The following is a 20,050-nucleotide window of genomic DNA, read 5'->3' as shown; positions in this document are numbered from 1 at the left end:
AAAAACTAAAATGGTCCATTCAGAAAAAAGAAAAATCCATTTGTGCCGCTACGGACTTGAAAATCTGCATATGTTTGAATAGCTTGGCTGAAAAAAATAATGAACCAAATCGCTGAAACAACCTGGTTATGTTGATTGCCTGGCGTCAGTCTCACTCACCTTCAGTCTCTTGAAGGAACCTCTGCTGGCCGTAGCTGCCCATTAGTTCATACTTGTGTTTTTCCTGTGCCTGCAACACACATTAAAGTAAGCACTGCTGATTATAACTTGCACTGAGTGACATAAGTTTATTACATAAGTGTGACGATGACTGTTCAGTGGGCACATGAGGAGTATTTATAGACATTTGGAATTTACTCAGAACTCAGGGCTATGTCTTACATGTGCGAACACTGTGCAGCATCGCTACAGACAGATAACCATGAACTTTAGGCCCACTGCAGTGCAGAGCATTAAATAAGATTGTGCTCCAGTTTTAGTGAGCTTACCCATGTCTGTATGATGAACTGTTAGCATTTAATGCTAACATTACCTGATATGCTTTTCTTTGTTTTTGTATTGTTCAGCACTTTGGTCTGCCTGGTGCCTTTTTAAAGTGCTATATAAATAAACGACGATGATGATGATATTTAGCACTTTACTCTCTGGGCTATAGATGCTAATATTAAAGTTTAAAAATACAGAGTCCAGACACTAGTAGGTGACATAATGGTAGCCATCTTTTACAGTCACATAAAAAAGAACGACAGCACAGGACAAACATGAACGTGTAATATGCTTGCAGTAAGTGTGTGTGTGACTTTATCAGTGCTGTGGAGGAATTCTGGCCCACACTTCTTTACAAAGCCACTTCAGCTCATTGAGATCTGCTGGTATTCATTTATGCACAGTCCTTTTGAGGTCACCACACCCTTTCCTTAAGGGTGGAGTCTTGACTTTGACTGGATGATTGCAGCACCTTGATTCTTTTGTTTCTCAGTCATACTGTTGTAGATTTGCTGCTGTGCTTGGGATCACTGCCCTGTTGCATGTCTTTAACATTTAAAATCCTAACTGAGGCCGTTAAGGTCTAAGGTGTAGCTCTTGGGCTTTTTGCAGTTTCTCTGAGCACTGCACAATCTGACCTTGGGGTGAGTTTGCTGGGAAGCCCACTCCTGGGAAGAATTCCAGCCATCCTGAGTATTTTCTGGTTGTCAATAGTCTGTCTCGCTGCAGAATGATGGACTTCAAATGTTTTGAAATACCCCATAACTCTTCTCCGACTGATGAGCAGCAACAACTGCTTGTTTAAGATCACTGCTGATGTCTTTTCCTGTGTGTTATGCCTCAGACCAAGAAACTGCCAAAATGTCTGCTTTTTGTTCATGCTTGATGATGATCACGTAATCAAGTGTATTTGCGGCTGTAATTGCGAGTGCATTAAATACATTGTTTTCATGCTAAAACTTCAGTTCATTATAGAGAAAATACAAACCCTTAAACTCGCTTATTCTAATCCAAATGCTTAATAATATCAGGACAATAGGCTCAAAACTACAAAATGCTTATTGGACATATTTTTCCATGTCTAATTTCAGATTTACTACTGAAGCCTCTTAATAACAAACCTCTATGGGTTGCCCTTTATTCTGTGTATTCAGTTAATATTCTCATGATATCAGACATTTCCCCCAAATGCTTAGCTGAACTAAGAGCACAATGAGTTGCAAAGTAAAAATGTGTGAGTTGTTGATAGTGTAAAGCGGATTACAGTGTTTTGGATGTGTCTACCTCTGGGTTCCTCTCCAGCATCCGACTCTCCATGATCTCATAAGCAGGATCGGCTCTGCGTCTTTCCTCTTTACTACTAAGCCTTTTGTCTGGTGAAAGAGACGATATTGTGCATTTTACATATAAGAAACAAAAACACATTTTATTATTGTAACTCATCGGAAAAAAATTATACCACATTGTGTTGCTTTCTTTTCTTTTTTTGTTTAAATGCACTTTGTGAACCAAAGCAGACAATTTTCTCCATGCAAATGGAGGAATTCGTGCAGATCGAGTGGTGAGAACAAACAACAAAGGCTTGATTCATCATCACACAATACTAAGAGTTTTTTTCCTTTTTTCTTTTAAAGAACAAATAGTTAAATAGGATCCTTTTGTTGCTCAGTATGAATCATGGATAACAAGCAAAGGACAGAAATTGCACCCTGAATTTTGTTAAAATGTTTAAGATGTGTCATTTTGGCTTCATTTACTGTCAATATTTATAGATATAAATAAAATTATCATGTTGTCATCATTTGATCTGTGGAACAAATAATAACAGACCCCATCCTAAAATTTACTTATAACACACATATATAATTCCGACAATAGATTAATAAATGGTTACTCCTTTCCTAAAAAGTGGTCTTTCTGTGCTCACAAAAAACTTAAAAATTTACAGATGACATTTCATTTAAAAAGTCTTAGTTAATCTTTCTGTAAACAGGATTAAATTCACGAGAGACCACTTACACCCACTGGCCACTTTATTAGGTATAATGTTCAACTGATCAGTGATGCAAATGTCTAATCAGCCAATCACACGGCAGCAGCTCAGTGCATTCAGACATGGTCAAGACGACCTGCTGGAGTTCAAACTGAGCATCAGAATGAGGAAGAAAGATGATTTAAGAGACGTTTGACATGGCTACACTTCACACAAGCTCACTAAAACTGGATACTAAAATATTAGAAAAACGGTGTCTACTCTGAAGAGTTTTGAAGGGTCAGATTTTTGGTGTAAATAACATGAAAGCGTGTATCCGTCCTCCCTTGTATCAACAGTTCAGGCTGCCGGTGGTGTAATGGTATGGAGGACATGTTCTTGGCACACTCTGATCCCCTTAGTACAAACTGAGCATCATCTAAACACCACAGCCTACCTGACCGTTGCTGCTGAACATATCCATCCCTTTATGACCAGTGTACACTGATGGGAGGATAACACACCATGTCACAAAGCTCAAATCATCTCAAACATTCCCATGAAAATAAGTTCATTGTACTCAAATGACCTCCATAGTCACCAGAGCTTAATCCAACAGAGCACCTTCAGGATGTGGAGGAACAGGAGTTTCCCATCATGGATGTGCAGCCAACAAATCTGCATCTACTGCGTTATACTATCATTTCAACATGAACCAAAATCTCTGAGGAATGTTTCCAGCACCTTGTTGAATCTGTGCCATGAAGAATTAAGACCGCACTGAAGGCAAACGAGGGGCTCCAACCCAGTATTACCAAGTGGACCTAATAAAGTGGCCAGTGAGTGTATAAACCCTCTAAAAGCTGTGTCATTTTTTATTACACTTCTGCGAGACTACATGCATGGCACTATAAATACCCAGGCAATGTAGCGTAATGGTCAAAGTGTTTAGTGTTGGTTTCTGTGCACCTTTGCCATCTTAACTACAGAGGTAGAGGCAGTGAAGAGACCACCATGAGAAGAGGATGTATTACTAATGCTAAAGCTGAAGCTAAAATTATGGACGTTGTTGACAGCAGTAGCTGCTATCCAATCGTAACATGCTCATAAGGCTTTTTGTGGTTTTGTTCAGTGTTGTACGTAAACATCTTCAATGCAAAAGTACCACAACAACAGTTAACGATCACAGTTAATTACTGCAAACTTCCAAAAAGGACACAATCTGCTGTGTTTGATTTGACACATGACTCTCTCTCTCTGCTCTAGCAGGTAAAAGACTGACTGTAAATGACTGAGTTGGTACACAGTGACAGTCACAGGATAAACTATCATTCCTGATTTTGCAACTTTGCGGCAAAGCTCACCTCAAGGCTCAGCTCTACAAAGCAACACAAGTGACTGATTAGAGAAAATAAGCCAGGAAGAAAGAGTGGTTTCACTGAGAGAAACACAAGGAACGGGACAGAAAAAGATCCTCAAAAAGGAACAGAATGGGGAAAAAGAGGAAACCAGCCAAGGATCTGAAGTTTGCGATCAGTTGAAGAGGAAACTGTCGAAGGTGGCCTCTTACCTTCACTGGTCACTGTCGATCCATTTATCTCTTCATACCAACACTGCCCATCCGCGCTCTGTGATGAATCGTTTAGGGCTTGGTACAGTAACTCCTCATTAGCTGGATGTTCTTGGCCTTTCTTCAGGTGCAGCCAAGTCGGAAAGCTTTTTAAAGGGGAAATGTTCCTGTTGCGCCACTTTTGAGCGGGCACGGCCCGTGGTGGAGGCTGGCAGTGCTCTCCTTGACACTTCAAACAGTTTTCATAAATGACAGCTCTTTTGCCTTGCTGTGAGTCTTGTAATGGTACTGCTGGTGCCAAATTAAGCTCATTACCAAAAGCAGGGCTCATTGACTCATACAGGTTCAATCTGTGTGTCTTTGCCTCTGGCTGGCTATCTGTGCCTGGAAAGCTGAGCAGATCAGCTAAAAGACAGGCTAATTTCTCTCTTCCTTTTTTTGGCAGCCGTGACTCCTCACTCATCTTCACAGTTGGCATCCCCGCACTGTGGATGATTTCAGAGCCAGGAGAGGTCTCCTGAATTTTCATCTCCGCACCAGTGTGTTCACTGGTACTGGGTCTGCATGGTGATTTGTCACCACTTTGATCTGCTGGATTAAAAATATGATGTTCTGGAGGCAAAATTAAAAAAAAAAAAAAAACCAAAAACCTACAACAACTTTGATTTCTGTCCCAAATCAAAACAGCAAGCTGTGGCTGCTACATCAATGTTTTTTGCCCAGCGTGCTTTAAAACCGTTTATGCATGCAAGAGAAACCACACGCAGCGTGCATGAAAGACTTCAGAGGAGTATCCTTACCTGGTGTGGCAGGTATCACTGAAGAACTACAAGGGCTGTATGGAGTCCCCTGTGAAATATTGACGAAAAAAATGACTTTTATTTTAACAGTCCACTCTAGTATTGAAATATGAGGGAAAGGCTCGCAATGACCTACATATTAGTTTATTTTTTGTCAACAAAGCTGATAAAAAGAACAAAAGTGACTCAGGGACTTCACGCTTCAACAGCCTGGCTATGGCTCACAAGCCCACTACTTCCTCTGAGAACAAAAATCTATAAAATGACTCAAAATTATATATTTTTATTTATGCACTGAGTTTAAAAAGGCCCAGTCATTTCATTAAACATCTGCACTGTATTATTTGAGGAAATGCAGTAAAATTATGTTGATTTGACTGATTATGATTTCCAAATTATTACGATTCGCCTGATTTTGAGTGTAAATCAGGCGTCATGGCTGTGAATGAGTGTTATATCGGGGGCTGTCTGACTTCGGCATCACATGATCACAGGCGAGCGCTGCTTTGTTTTTTCTTATAAAACAATTACACAAACTCCCCAAGTGAGAAACCAACCAGGTTCCTTAAATCTTATTACATCCATGTGATTGTAATTATAATAGTCACGGTTTAATGTGTCCTGTGAACTAGCCCTTTTCCACTGAGCCAGTCAACACTACAGGGGTAGATGGTGTTGTTCAGGCTGAAGGAGTTGGATCCCCTCCCGTGGCATTCATGTCTGATCCTCCTGGCCAATAACTAGTATTCATCTACTTCACTGTAGACCAACGGAAAATACAGAGCTGATTTTTTTTTTTTTTTTTTTTATCTACCCAATCAAACAAATGCAGCTTGCACTCTTAAATAAATGCACTGCCAGCAGGTGGAGCTCTCTGTATTGAGTAAAAGTGACTAATAAGGAACAGAAAAAACCTTCAGCTACTTTTGTACCTGAAAGCAGCAAGCCATCAGATAATGCACTGTATATGTGTATAACTCCCTGTTACTCCAAAAGTCAACAAATGATTAATCCTTAAGCCATCGCTGGCCAATCAGAACATGTATCATGTATCATGCAATTCTGAAAAAGCAAAAAACTGTCTCCAATTCTAGCCCTGAATGAATTATAATAGTACTTTATTCACATAATATGCACAAAATCTTTGTCAAAATAGTCCCCAGATTCATTAATAAGATAAATAATTATCAGCTGTACCCCTTACAAAGACTACACTCTGAAAAAGAAAAATTCACACCAACTCTGACACCACAGAAGAAGTCAGCCAAAGCTCAAACAAAGAATACCACCAAAGTCTGTACTTGAGTATTTAAAAAAAAAAAATAAAACAGCAAAATAGTTCGGCGCTCACAGGCGAGTGAAGCACGCACGGAGTTAAACAGCTTGAAGTGAGCCTAAAGGGCGTTAAAGGCATTAAATAAAGATTGTGTGTTTTGACCTAGATATGCATACACAGATATACAGATGCAGAGGTGTAATAAGGATAGAAAATTGCAAGTCACTCATAACTTACAAGGTGTGAATCTGCCATATTCAGTGACAGTGTAAAACTGAACCGAGTGCAGAAACACTAACGTGTTGGACAGATGGGCCGTGGGACTGTTAGTTGTTCTGACACCAAACGCAGCGCGGCATCACCGTCAGCCCGCACGATACCACAAAGGTCACACTGACAAGCAGGCTACAGAACAGATGATACACTGATGATAAAGCCTGTGCACACAAGCTGCTACTGCGTGACAGCAGGTTATATAATGGAGTGTGTTCACAAGACCATTTGAACAGGACTGATGACTTTTTTTCCTTCGTTTTTTGAAGTTTGATGGAAAAACAGATGGTTCATGAGAGCAGCTACGCTTGTTTAACCCAGATCTGATCAACATTCCCTTTTGCCAGAAAACAAACAGAATACTTGTGTTTCCACTTACCTTAACTCCACCGCATACAGAGCAGATGGTCACGATGGTTTTGGAGACAGAAGTGAAGGAGGTGCAGGTATTACAAGAGTCACTAGAGGGTGCCACCTTGGTTTTCTTATTCGTCACTGAAAGGCCCTGAAAGAGTTCACTGACTGACTGACTTTCAGTAGCTTCTGAGTGAGCCTCAGGGGTTGTGGCACTGCTCTTGTCCTGTTTTGCTGCCTCTGCTGTGAACCCTAAAAGGGCTGGAGGGTCTTTAGTTGAGGCGGAGGCTTCATTGTCTTTGGCACCTCCACCTGCTTCCTGTAAAACACTCCTGGGAGTGTCATAGACATACCTAAGTGAAGTTGGCACCTGGTAGTCACGTCCAGGAACAGCAGGACAAGTGCAAGGGCTGAGATCTTGAGCCAAATGTGGAGGCAAGCTTAAAAAAGAACCAAAGTCCTCTCCGGGGGTCATATCCAGACTGCCTGTGTAGGAGGAGAAACTGCCAGTGTACGAGGAATGGCTGCCAGTGGCGATGCCACTGTCTGATGAGCTCTGACGACCGATTTCCTGAAGTTGCCGGGGCGGCTTAGCCGCAGGCCGGTGTCCACCTCCCTGGTTGGCAGAAAGCTTCTCGCTGATCTGCAGTGGCACTTTAGCGCCCGTGTGGCTGACGTTTTCAGGTGGGTTGGAAGCCGGTTCAGTCCAAATTCCCAGCCGGCTGCCAATGCTGCAGTCTGAGTGGCTGGTGTCTGAAGTGTCAGAAGAACCGGAAATGCTGCGGTCGTCGCCCCCAGCAGACGGGCAGTAAGTCAAAGAGACTGCCAAGACGAGCAGAACATAATTAAACCTTTAATGAATTTAATCAACAAAAACACTGCTTTCATCAACAAAGCACATTAAGGAATCATGACACACTCTCTTTGCCTCGGTCTTTTTTTCCTTCCACTTAACGGAACAATAAATCAAAGCACCTGCCAGCGCACCCAAAAACTTTAGTCGTGTTTTCTACCTGTGCCACTCCCATGAGAGAGCATGCTCAGTCGTTTCTCTAGCTCCTGGGCCTCGAGGTTCAGCTTTTCCTCTGAAGTGGTCTGGCTGCCACTAGGATCTGTAAAAAAAAACAAAGGGCTGTATTATAAATAGCAGCCAGCATGATCTCAATCATGAAAAGTCGGGCAGAGAAAAATGAAGTGTAAGTGCTAAGTGTGATGAATCTCGACACTGTCAATGAGATATGGGATCAAATGTGACGCAGCTGAACCGCGGCGGTGACACGGGCACAGCTGCAAAAACACATCCAGCTACTCTAAAGACATGAGAGGGGACACTCTAAACTGCAACGGTCTCACTCAACTGTCTGTGAACGCGCAAACAGTGTCAGCCACAAGGTGTAAGTGAAAAGGAGTAAACAACTTTGCGGACGTGTGCTATTATTTGATCCCTGAGTGTAGTGTGCTGTTGGACAGGCAGAGAAAAGGGTCACACAGGGGAACACCTAGCAGTATTTGTGCAACACTGAGGGGTGTATTAATAGTGCTGCCACGTGGCTCTGCTGGTACGCGTTCTGCTGCTGGCGGCAGTGCATGAATCTAATGTGCCTTGGACCATCAAGGTCAGTTCTAACACTGGGCTGATATATTTTTTTATATCCATCTGAATCCTGCATCAGTAAAGTGGTAAATATACCATAAGTCTGAAATCCCAGGTGATGAGTAATGACCTCCAGTGTACAGGAGTGTCTAAAAAGGTGTTTGAAAAAGGTCACACTGGGAAAAAATAAAAAATAAAAAGTGTCTTTTTTTCCCCACATATTGACCACACATTCCTTTAATGGTGCAACTTGAGAAAGCAGGCTTCCTCATATACATATATTTATATTTATACATATAGGCTGAGGTTCCTCCATTATTTTTCCTTTAAGTATTTTGTAGATTTTTGTGGATTTTTCCTGTTTCTGATTGAACTCCATGCTTACATTACTGGACTACAACATACCTTTGCATGAGTCAAAGTTAGGGTCTTGTTGTAACCCCTTAGATCAGGGGTGCTCAATCCCAGTCCTCGAGAGCTACTGTCCTGCAGCTTTTAGATGCATCCCTACTCCAACACAGCTGAATCAAATGTTTGATCACCTCTTCAGCATGCCATCAAGTTTGGAGAAGGCCTGATAACAAGCCATTCATTTGATTCAGCTGTGTCGGAACAAGGATGCATCTAAAAGCTGCAGGACAGTAGCTCTCGAGGACTGGGATTGAGCACCCCTGCCTTAGATCATCCTCTGCCTGAAACAAGCAGCTATAGCCTCTCCCTTTAAGCCGACTTTCTTCTGATTGCCTGCCACTCAGAAACAGAAGGTCTGGACAGCAGGTGGGTGGAGTTTCAGTGCTCATACGACCATATTTGAGATATCCTCTGACATCACAGTGTTTAGAGCAGTCTGAAGCCTGAGCTTTTGGCTCACAGAGATTACTGGCACATACACTAACCTCATTACTTGAAATTCTGGCCATGTTTAATATAAGCATCCCCTATTGTGGCAGTATAACAGAATATTGAAGCAATACTGTAGAAACTGCAAAAAAACGACATCTTAGAATCTACAGGCCTCAGTATGTTAAATGTCAAAGTTCATAACAGTACAGTTAGAAAAGGGCTCAACAAGTGTGATGTGTTTGGAAGGATTGCAGGAGAATGGCAGCGAGGTTTGGTTTGCAAAGCTGCATGTGAACAAGACTTCTGGAACAATTTCCTTTGCACAGATGAGACCAAAGTGGAGATGTTTGGCTGTGCACGTCTGCCAAAAGCCAAACAAAGCACATCAGCACAAACACCTCATACCAACTGTCAATGACAGTGGTGTAGGGGTGATGATTTGGGCTCGTTTTGCAGACCTCAGGATCTTGGCACCATGAACTCCTCTGTGTAGCAAAGTTTTCTAGAGCCCATCTGTCTAAAGCTCAAGCCTGGCTGAAACTGAATCATGCAACAGGACAATGATCCCCAGCACGGCAGCAAATCTACAACAGAATATCTGAAAAGGAAAAGAATGTGTTTGTCCAACCCGACTAAAATGCTGTGGTAGGACCGCAAGAGAGCTGTGCATACACAAATGCTGAAACTGAAAAAGGGTCTGCCTAACCATAACAACATGAGAGACTGATAAAGTCACTCAGTAAATGATCACTAAGTTAATGCTGTAAGGTTTTTGCTACTGATATATATATATATATATATATATATATATATATATATATATATATATATATATATATATATATATATATATATATATATATATATATATATATATATATCTATCTATCTATCTATCTATCTATCTATCTATCTATCTATATATTTATTTATTTATTTATTTATTTATTTATTTATTTATTAGGGGTGCAACGATATTCGTATCGATATTGAACCGTTCGATACAGTGCTTTCGGTTCGGTACGCATATGTATCGAACAATACAAAATTTGTAATTTATTTTATCAACTTTCCTTCTGACGATGCTGTCTGTGTTGAGCGCTCAGTGAATCTGCGTTCGACTACTCCGCCTAGGCTCGACAGTGCAGCCTAGGCGGAGTAGTCGAATGCAGATTCACTGAGCGCTCAACACAGACAGCATCGTCAGAAGGAAGAGCGCAGGGCAAGCTAGCGAGACAGAAGTTAAGCTCTCCTTACAACATGGACCTCCCCCACCCTCATTCAGATCTGGCGTTTGGAATTATTTTGGTTTTCATGTGACGTATGACCCTGAAGGTAAGCGAGTCATGGACTAAAGTAAAACAGTATGTTGGATGTGCCATGCAATGCTCAATTACATGGGTGGGAACTAGTGTGTTAGCGCAGTTAGCTCGTTAACGTGTTGGCCGTCTAGCCCCATGCACGGGCGATCGGCGGTAGCTCGTTAACGGAGATTTGCCGTGTTGTGGCGTTAAGGTCATTTCAACGAGATTAACCTGAAAGCACTAGTGGGAACACAACGAATATGACTGCACATTTACGCCGACATCATCCTAGTGCAAAGACAAGTGGAAGCAGACAAAAAAAAGCAAGCATGCTACTAACTTTAGCCGAGTCATTTAGACAGCTGTTTAATATGCTGCTGAGAATATAGCCCAGAAGAAGCGGATAGTATAGCTTTTATTTTGGAAAGAGACATTTCTCTGTAATAAACTCTCTTTTCCAAAGATGAGTGATTCCTCAATCAGATACAGGGCTTGCAATATCGCTAGCCCGACGTCCTGGGGCTAGCGATCTTTTTCAGTCGGGCTACCAAAATCTATCTCTGCCCTGCCCGTCGGGCTATTGTAGGAAGGAAAAATATATGTCAATGCTTTTGCATTCTTTCAGAAATGTAGCTGGGTAATTATGTCATTGGCATCGGTGAGCCACTGTCAATATGTGACATATTGAAATCGCGTTTGAATTTGCGCTTGTTTTTTTACTTTCACTTTGCAATCGTGCGAACTGTGTATAGAGAGCGACAGCACTGATCTGTGAGTGATGATAATTTGTGCACCAATTCCTCTGACATCGTCTTATTAATCGTTAGCTTACTATGCAAACATGACAAGTGAAATCTCCCGCAGCTTAAACATGTAAGAGGTTGATCGCGCAGAGAATCGCTGAGCTTATGTGAGTACGTGTGTAAAAGCAGCAGGATATATATTTTAGTTCTGCTGAGCCAAATAAGACAGGTCAGGGTGAAGAAGTGACAGCCAAAGAAAAGCTTACCACAAAACGGAGAAGTTATGACAAATCAGACTATAAGGCAAAAAGAAAGTGCAGCTTTATGGTTTCATGGACAAAAGAATTTCTGTGGCTGCAATATGACGAGCTAAATAACCAGGGCTGCACATAAGTGGTCCGCAGGTGCGCATTCGCTGTCAAAATAAAAAACACGCACAAGGGTTAGGGTTAAATTTAAAAACTGTACTTTTGAGTTAAAATATATATTTATAATTTTAATAAATGACAAATTAAAAAGGCATGAACATTTTTTTTGTATCGAAAAAATATCGAACCGTGACACCAAAGTATCGAACCGAACCGTGAATTTTGTGTATCGTTGCATGATCAACAAGGTCCGCGTCAGGTGTTGAGGAACCAGGGCACCCTGACGAAAAGTGGGCTACTGGAACAAGAAGGCATCGGTGGGCAAGAGACGAAAACAGGGCGTTGTTGGAATGCTACTACGCAAGTAACCCCAGCGGAAGGGGCTACATGAATAGGATGAGGGACCTATGGATTCTTCGATACCCAACATCCACAATGACGGCGAAACAACTAGTAGCTCAGTGTTCCAACATTCGAAAGAAGGGACTGCTCTCACAGCTAGAGATTGACGAGGTACAACACAAATGCTACGGCAAGGAGGAGTCAGGAAGCCAGGTCAGGGGGGCGATATCATCACCCCCACCCGAGATTGGGTACATAGCCCCAAGTGCGATAGGAGAAGGATCGTTGAGTGCGAGAGGAACTGACCTGAAAAATAGGATCATGGCCAAGCTTGAAACCTGGATCCCCCGTAGCCGGTTACCAAGATTACGTGAAGTACCCTCAGAAGGTCTGCTAGATGATGTTAATGCAGCACTACGGACAATACCTACAACCACGATTACCGACACTAACAAGCTGATCTACAATACGGCAGCAGTGATCAGTGAGATGCTTGGCTACAAGTTGAACAGCCACAAGGGGCAGTACCCTCCATGGAGAAGGAGGCTAGAGGGCAAGATCAAAGTAGCACGGAGGGAGGTTAGCCAACTAAGGGAGTTGCAGAAAGGTGCGACAAATAAGGTGCCTAAGAAATACAGCAAGCTGTCCATACCTGAGGCCTTGGAAACTGCCAAGCAAAGACTCACAGCCTTGGCCAGCCGCTTGAGGAGGTACACCAGAGAGATAGAAGGCAGGAGAATAAACCAGCTGTTCTCCACAGAACCAGCAAAGGTGTACTCTCAGTGGCAAGGGAACAATAAGAGAACAGTACCACCAAGGCTGGAGACGGAGCAATACTGGAAGAGCATATGGGAGAAGGATGCAACCCATAACGGCAATGCTCAGTGGCTAGAGGATCTGAGGGCAGACCACAGCGACCTCCCTGAACAGGGTCCAGTAACCATCACAGTGGCAGATATCCAAGAAAGGGTCTCCAGTATGAAGAGTTGGACAGCACCAGGGCCCGACATCTGAACACAATAACAACAGACACAGACCTTCAGAACAGAACAGGAAATCCAGAACACGAGCCTTCAAAATAAAACAGGAAACAGACTGATGTACAACACAACACGGGGACATGAACAGAGCACCAAGGACAGACACAGGTAGGGCTGACAATACACCAAACTTCAGGTTAACCCTAACTAATACAGATCAGAAAAAACGCAAAACGCTGGGTCAACGACCCAGGACAATGACAGTACCCCCCCTCCAAGGGCTGGCTCCAGACAGCCAAAAACAAAAACAAACGACCAACCCAGGGCGGGCGGCGGGGGCCCAGGACGGAGGGACCAACACCGAGCAAAACAAGCTCCAGCGGACCGAGGGAATTGTCCAAAACAAAAACACACATGCTGGAGTACAAGGACAAAAAACACAGTTCAGGAGGCCGGCCCAGGGGCTGACAGCTCAGAAGTCCAGGACAGTTCATCTTCTGAGGCCGGCCACGTCGGCGACGCAGATCCATAAGCCGACCGAGCGGAAGGCAGCGGTGGCGGAGTGGAGGCAGTTCAGGGGGCCGACCGTGCACACGGCAGCGGCGGCAACAGGGAAACCGTTCAGGCGGCCGACCGTGCGGACAGCAACGGCGGCGATGACAGAAGTCTGGAGGCCGACCGTGCGGACGGCAACGGCGGCGATAACAGAAGTCTGGAGGCCGACCGTGCGGACGGCAACGGCGGCGATGACACAAGTCTGGAGGCCGACCGCGCGGAAGGCAGCGGCGGCGTCTAGGAGGTCGTCCATGTTGACGATGACGCTCCACCAGCGGCCTGGCAGATGACCGCCGATGTCGAGGCGGCAGTTTGGGACCCGAAGGTGGCGTGGCCGTCGCAGCACCAGACGAGACCGAAGCAGAGGCTGGACCAGACGAGGCAGCTGATGAGGATGCTGAAGCAGAGGCCGGACCAGGCGAAGCTGAAGCAGAAGCCGGACCAGGCAATGCTGACGAGGATGCTGGAGCCGGGCCAGGCGATGCTGAAGACACGAAGGCTGGAGCCGGACCAGGCGATGCTGAAGACACGAAGGCTGGAGCCGGACCAGGCGATGCTTTAAGACGAAGCTGGACCGGGCGAGGATGAAGGCTCGGAGGCTGCAGCTGGCGAGGATGATGAGGCTGCAGCAGGCGACGGCGTGGAAGCCGGAGACTGTAGCGCTGCAGGCGTGGAAGAAGCTGCTGCTGCCCGCGGCGTGGATGAAGCTGCAGCTGGCGAGGATGATGAGGCTGCAGTTGGCAGCTGGACGGGCTCCTCGGGCCCTCCAGCTGACGAGGCAGGAGGCTGGCTAGGTTCTCCTGAACCTCCAGCTGACGAGTCTTGAGGCTGGACGGGTTCCTCGGGCCCCCCAGCTGACGAGTCTTGAGGCTGGACGGGCTCCTCAGGCCCCCCAGCTGACGAGACAGGAGGCTGGCTAGGTTCTCCTGAACCTCCAGCTGATGAGTCTTGAGGCTGGACGGGCTCCTCGGGCCATCCAGCTGGCGAGACAGGAAGCTGGGCGGGCTCCTCGGGCCCCCCAGCAGGCGAAGCAGGAGGCTGGACGGGCTCCTCGGGCCCCCCAGCGAAAACAGTCTCTGGACCAGTGGGCACCGGGGCCCCTGGAACACACAGGTCAGAACCAGTAGGCGCACGGGCCTCTGGCAGGCACAGTTCAGAACCAGCAGGCGCACGGGCCTCTGGCAGGCACAGTTCAGAACCAGTAGGCACACGGGCCTCTGGCAGGCACAGAACAGAACCAGTAGGCACACGGGCCTCTGGCAGGTACGGGTCAGAACCAGCAGGCACACGGGCCTCTGGCAGGAACAGATCAGAACCAGCAGGCGCACGGGCCTCTGGCAAACACAAGGCAGACTGCAGCTGCACAGAGCATTGAACCAGCTCAGGCAGCGACAGCCGGATACAGTCCTCAGCTGGCTTCTTAATCTCCAGGGGTCCAGAGTCGGCCGGGGGCTGGGACCCAGCCTCTGGGGAGGCCCTGGAGTGTGTCACAGTCTCTGGGCTGGCCAGCTGTTGCGGACTGACAACTGCGTTATGTGGTGTGTCTCTCTGCTTGACATGAACAGGTGAAAAATAGTTCTTTCCGGGTTGGATGGACTTAACTTGTAATACAGGCGGAGCTGGTGAAGATGGTGGCTGAATAGGTGGCTGAGCTGATAATAAAGCTGATGAGTCTCTTGCCAATTGAGCTATTGACTGAGCTATGGATTGTAACCAAGTGTCTAATAGGTCTGGCTGTGACTGTAATGGAGGTGGCGATTGAGAGGCTAACAGAGCTAGTGGCTGCTGGGCGGCTAACTGAGCTACCTGCTGGGCAGCTGGCTCAACAAACACAGCCCTGGAATAAACAGTCATTCGAGCTGGCGAAACAGACGGAGTGTCTTTTCCACTCACCACAGCCGGCAGTTCCGAAGTCCTAATCTCCGGCTGTGGGGCGACGCGCCGACGGCGCGATCGTCGCTTCCTCCCGGGCAAAACCTCCGGCGGGCCGGGCAAAACCTCCGGCGGGCCGGGCAAAATCTTCACCGCCGGGCTGGGTTGGGAAGCGGTAGCGGCTGGTGGGTGAAGGTGCAGCTCGTGAAGGATGAAGTCCTGTGCGAGCGGGTGAAGAGAGTCCAGCAGCCAGGAGTGAGCAGAGATGAGCTGCTGTAGCCTGGCTTCTACGGCGTGGTGAAGCTCTTCCTCCTCATGCTCGAGCCACAGGTTGACCAACCTGGAAACTGTGTCGATCACTTCCTCCCGAAACTCCTGGGACGGCGCGGATGCTGCTGGGTCCATGTTGGTCGGCTCGTACTGTCACGGCTGGCGGAGGGAGCCGTGTGGTGTGGAGGAAAAGGAGGACCCAAAATGCAGCAAACTGATGATACGAGTGACGTTTTATTTACAGGGTGGTAGTGGCAAAAACAGGCAATGAAGCACGAGTAATTACAAACGGAAACCTAAACTGGGAGAAACTAAGTGACAAACCTGGGACCATACAAAGGGGTGCGGGGCAGAGAGACGCAGAGACAGGAACACCATAGAACGCAGATGAATGTAGATTAACGCAGTGATACATGGATGAACGCAGACGAGCCGACAATGAACACAGACCGACACCCACTAAATATACCCACACAAGGTAATCAGGTAATCACACACAGGAGGGAAGAACAGCTGAACCTAATACACATGGGGACCGGAGGAGACAAGCTGAACACAATAACAACAGACACAGACCTTCAGAACAGAACAGGAAATCCAGAACACGAGCCTTCAAAATAAAACAGGAAACAGACTGATGTACAACACAACACGGGGACATGAACAGAGCACCAAGGACAGACACAGGTAGGGCTGACAATACACCAAACTTCAGGTTAACCCTAACTAATACAGATCAGAAAAAACGCAAAACGCTGGGTCAACGACCCAGGACCATGACACCAGCACCCTGAGGCTGTACGCTAAGCGGAAGGAAGGGGGCCGGGGACTGGTGAGTGTCAGCACCACAGTCCAGGATGAGACAAGGAACATCCAAGAATACATTGGGAAGATGGCCCCAACTGACCGAGTGCTCAGTGAATACCTCAGGCAGCAGAAACCCAAGAAAGAGGAGGGAGACGAGGAACCATCATGGAAGGACAGGCCCCTGCACGGTATGTACCACCGGCAGATAGAGGAGGTGGCTGATATCCAGAAATCCTACCAGTGGCTGGACAAAGCTGGACTGAAAGACAGCACAGAGGCACTAATCATGGCAGCACAAGAACAAGCTCTGAGCACAAGATCCATAGAGGCTGGGGTCTATCACACCAGGCAAGACCCCAGGTGCAGGCTGTGTAAAGATGCCCCAGAGACAATCCAGCACATAACAGCAGGGTGAAAGATGCTAGCAGGCAAGGCATACATGGAACGCCATAACCAAGTGGCCGGCATAGTGTACAGGAACATCTGTGCCGAGTACAACCTGGAAGTCCCGAGGTCAAAATGGGAGATGCCCCCAAGGGTGGTGGAGAATGACCGAGCTAAGATCCTGTGGGACTTCCAGATACAGACGGACAAAATGGTGGTGGCTAACCAACCGGACATAGTGTTGGTAGACAAACAGAAGAAGGCGGCCGTAGTGATCGATGTAGCGGTTCCGAATGACAACAATATCAGGAAGAAGGAACACGAGAAGCTGGAGAAATACCAAGGGCTCAGAGAAGAGCTCGAGAGGATGTGGAGGGTGAAGGTAACGGTGGTCCCCGTGGTAATCGGAGCACTAGGTGCGGTGACTCCCAAGCTAGGCGAGTGGCTCCAGCAGATCCCGGGAACAACATCGGAAATCTCTGTCCAGAAGAGCGCAGTCCTGGGAACGGCTAAGATACTGCGCAGGACCCTCAAGCTCCCAGGCCTCTGGTAGAGGACCCGAGCTTGAAGGATAAACCGCCCGCAGGGGCGTGCTGGGTGTTTTTTTTATTTATATATATATATATATATATATATATATATATATATATATATATATATATATATATATATATATATATATATATATATATATATATATATATATATATACACACATATATAAATAGAGAGAGAGAGAGAGAGAGAGAGAGAGAGAGAGAGAGAGAGAGAGAGAGAGAGAGAGAAATAAATTTAAACTAAGTGAAAATCATTTGCACTTCTAACAAGCAGTAACCCAGCCTCAGGTCATGCTTCCTTGACTGACAGGTATCCAATCTATCAAGGTCATCAATATTTTTCAGGTTTGCACATCCCGGCTGAGCTCTGTTCAGGCCTTCAGGGTTACTCCCCTTTGGCCACTTATGGATTTTATGGCTCCAGAAGTTGGCAAAGATGGCAGTGAGCTGTAAACAGGCTTCATAAATGTCCTCACTACATTTTTCTAATGTCTTCGGTTGTGGAATAAAGAATCTACATGAAATAAATCTACAGTGATAAGTACAAATGATCAAATGTCAATCTTAGTTTAGCCCTTTATGAAGGTGAATCTAACCAGCCATCAGCGTTTTACATAATCTTTCATCAATTGAGGTGTTTTTTCCTTGTCTGACAGCTTAAAATGCATGTAGGTTACGTGTCCACCTGCTTTTACATGTTTCGTATTTACACACGAATGTACTCATGACTAAATGCAAAAAAGAAGCACTGCAGGAACAATTTGTATGCTGGGAACTAAACACAAAGCAGGAAAACTATAGGTTGACACACTGGAGCATCCAAGGACGAAAGACAGATAAATAAGCCAAGAACATTAACAGCAATTAATCAAAATAGCAGCTAGCACAGAGATTTAATCATGTGACACAGACAGACTCGGACATGGACTGAGAGGTGAAAGGTAAGTGAGAACGAGAGACGCGGTTAAGGACTGCGAAGGGGGATGAGACAAAGTGAAAGATGAGGAAAAAGGGGAGGGGAGAGCCAAGAGCACTGTGACCAAGAATGATGGGGGGAGGCAGCAGTGGAATGCTGTGGATGAGGTTACACACATGCCCGAAGCGATTAGGAGGCTTTGGCTGCTCTGCTACCATGACTTTGACACCTCCACCCCCACCCCAACCCACATCCTCCCTACTATTTATTCTACTATGCATCACAATAATAGGAATATGAGCTCAACATGCGATTGGGCGGTTAGATGTGTGAAAACCAAAATATCCACAAGGCCCTGCAGCTACTCTCTCAACATTTCCTAATAAGTTGGCGGCTGGGTGAGAAATGTTTTTTTTTTTTTTGTAACTGCTAGTGTGGAAAATCAAAAGTGTTGCTGGAAACAGCGGGGAACCAAATAATGTTTAACCACTTCAGTAACACGTAATCTAACATTTGAAAGTGTTTAAAGGAAGTGACCAAATATGGGGAAATGTAAAATACAAAATATATCCAAGAATGGCTACAGGGTTTTTCTGCTTTGTATCTAATGTATGAACAAATATAACATGGATCATGACGCCGTACCAAATTACAACTTCTATTTTATTTTCCATCTTACTAGACCTGGTGTGCGTGTTTACTGAGATAATCTTACACAGCCATTCCCAACGTGGAGAATGTTTCAGCCCACTTAAAAACCAGAAAATTCCCACGAGGCCCACCCAATCTTAAATCTTCACTCTATTCAAAATTCAAGAAAAAGCAGTAAATGTAGATCAAAGTAGTAAGGGAGATTGGATGGATGGAACTGTAACCATGAGTAATTTCAAACTAAGTCTCTGTTCTTGCTGCAAACCACCTCTAGTACCTTTGTGGGCACCAGGAGGCCCTGGGCCGCACTTTGGACAAACAAATAATATGCTATGCTGTACAGTAACTGTACCAAAGACAAGAGATCTGTGCTCCACTTTGTACAGTCAGTCAAAATTTGTTAGCAAGTATTGGTGTTTATATGATACACCCATGCAATTCATGGATGCCCTTTCTACAACAAGCTAGCAAGCACTGCGAGATAAATTAGCACAGAACCCTCCCACTCAAAAATGGTCACTCATCAACAGAGCTGGGCAGTAACGCGTAATCCGATTACTTTTTTCAAGTAACGAGTAAAGTAAGGGATTTTTAAAAAAAAACAAAAAAAAAAAACAGTAATTAGATTACTGTTACTTAACGTAAGCACTCTGCGTTACTGCGGTACTAAACCCTGATTTTGTTTGTGAGAGTGTCTCATGACCATGACGTACAAGTGTGCGACATCCGTGGCAGCAACAGACGTGTTTAGATCAACAGTTGATAATATGGAGTGCAGGAGAGAGAACGACCATGCAGCGTTTAAAGCTCAGAAGTAGTGACGATACTTTGCGTTTGATTTAGTAAAAAGTGACAAAAACCATTAGCGTCCGCTGTTCACTCTGCGTGGGAATAAAAGTTCTTTCTACAGCGAAAAATTAAACTTCAAATCTAAGCAAGCACCGAGCACGCTGCGGTGGGAATGTGAAATTCACAGAGAAACACTCAGATCCCCCCACTGACATGAACGCCGCGGTACTGGGCAAACCTTCACAGGCCCCACTCCTGCTAAACAGGTAAAAATAGATTTAAGGGCGACAGGACTTAGTGCTGCTGAATCTATGATTTTATTTATTTGCATTTATTTGAAAGAG

General features: G+C 45.3%; 1 protein-coding gene across 6 annotated transcripts in view; it reads right to left on the bottom strand.

Annotated features, from left to right (window-relative positions):
* The window catches only part of LOC309703937 (protein Dok-7-like), a 73,020-nt gene that overhangs the window by 31,126 nt on the left and 21,844 nt on the right, over positions 1-20,050 (bottom strand). For 4 of the 6 annotated variants that reach the window (XM_082528848.1, XM_082528850.1, XM_082528846.1 and 1 more), the window contains exons 6-11: positions 7,745-7,843; positions 6,757-7,553; positions 4,829-4,877; positions 4,029-4,619; positions 1,771-1,859; positions 160-229 (exon numbers count right to left, since the gene is read on the bottom strand). In XM_082528848.1, coding sequence (XP_082384974.1) covers positions 160-229; positions 1,771-1,859; positions 4,029-4,619; positions 4,829-4,877; positions 6,757-7,553; positions 7,745-7,843 — 1,695 coding nt within the window. The remainder of the gene's footprint in view (positions 1-159; positions 230-1,770; positions 1,860-4,028; positions 4,620-4,828; positions 4,878-6,756; positions 7,554-7,744; positions 7,844-20,050) is intronic. The other 2 variants (XM_082528847.1, XM_082528851.1) reach the window with 2 other exon arrangements.

This window comes from Aulonocara stuartgranti, assembly GCF_965226115.1.
Source record: "Aulonocara stuartgranti genome assembly, chromosome: 3".
Classification (NCBI taxonomy): Eukaryota; Metazoa; Chordata; class Actinopteri; order Cichliformes; family Cichlidae; genus Aulonocara; species Aulonocara stuartgranti.
The sequence above is the reverse complement of the archived record's forward strand: the minus strand, read 5'-3'. Positions and strand labels throughout refer to the sequence as shown.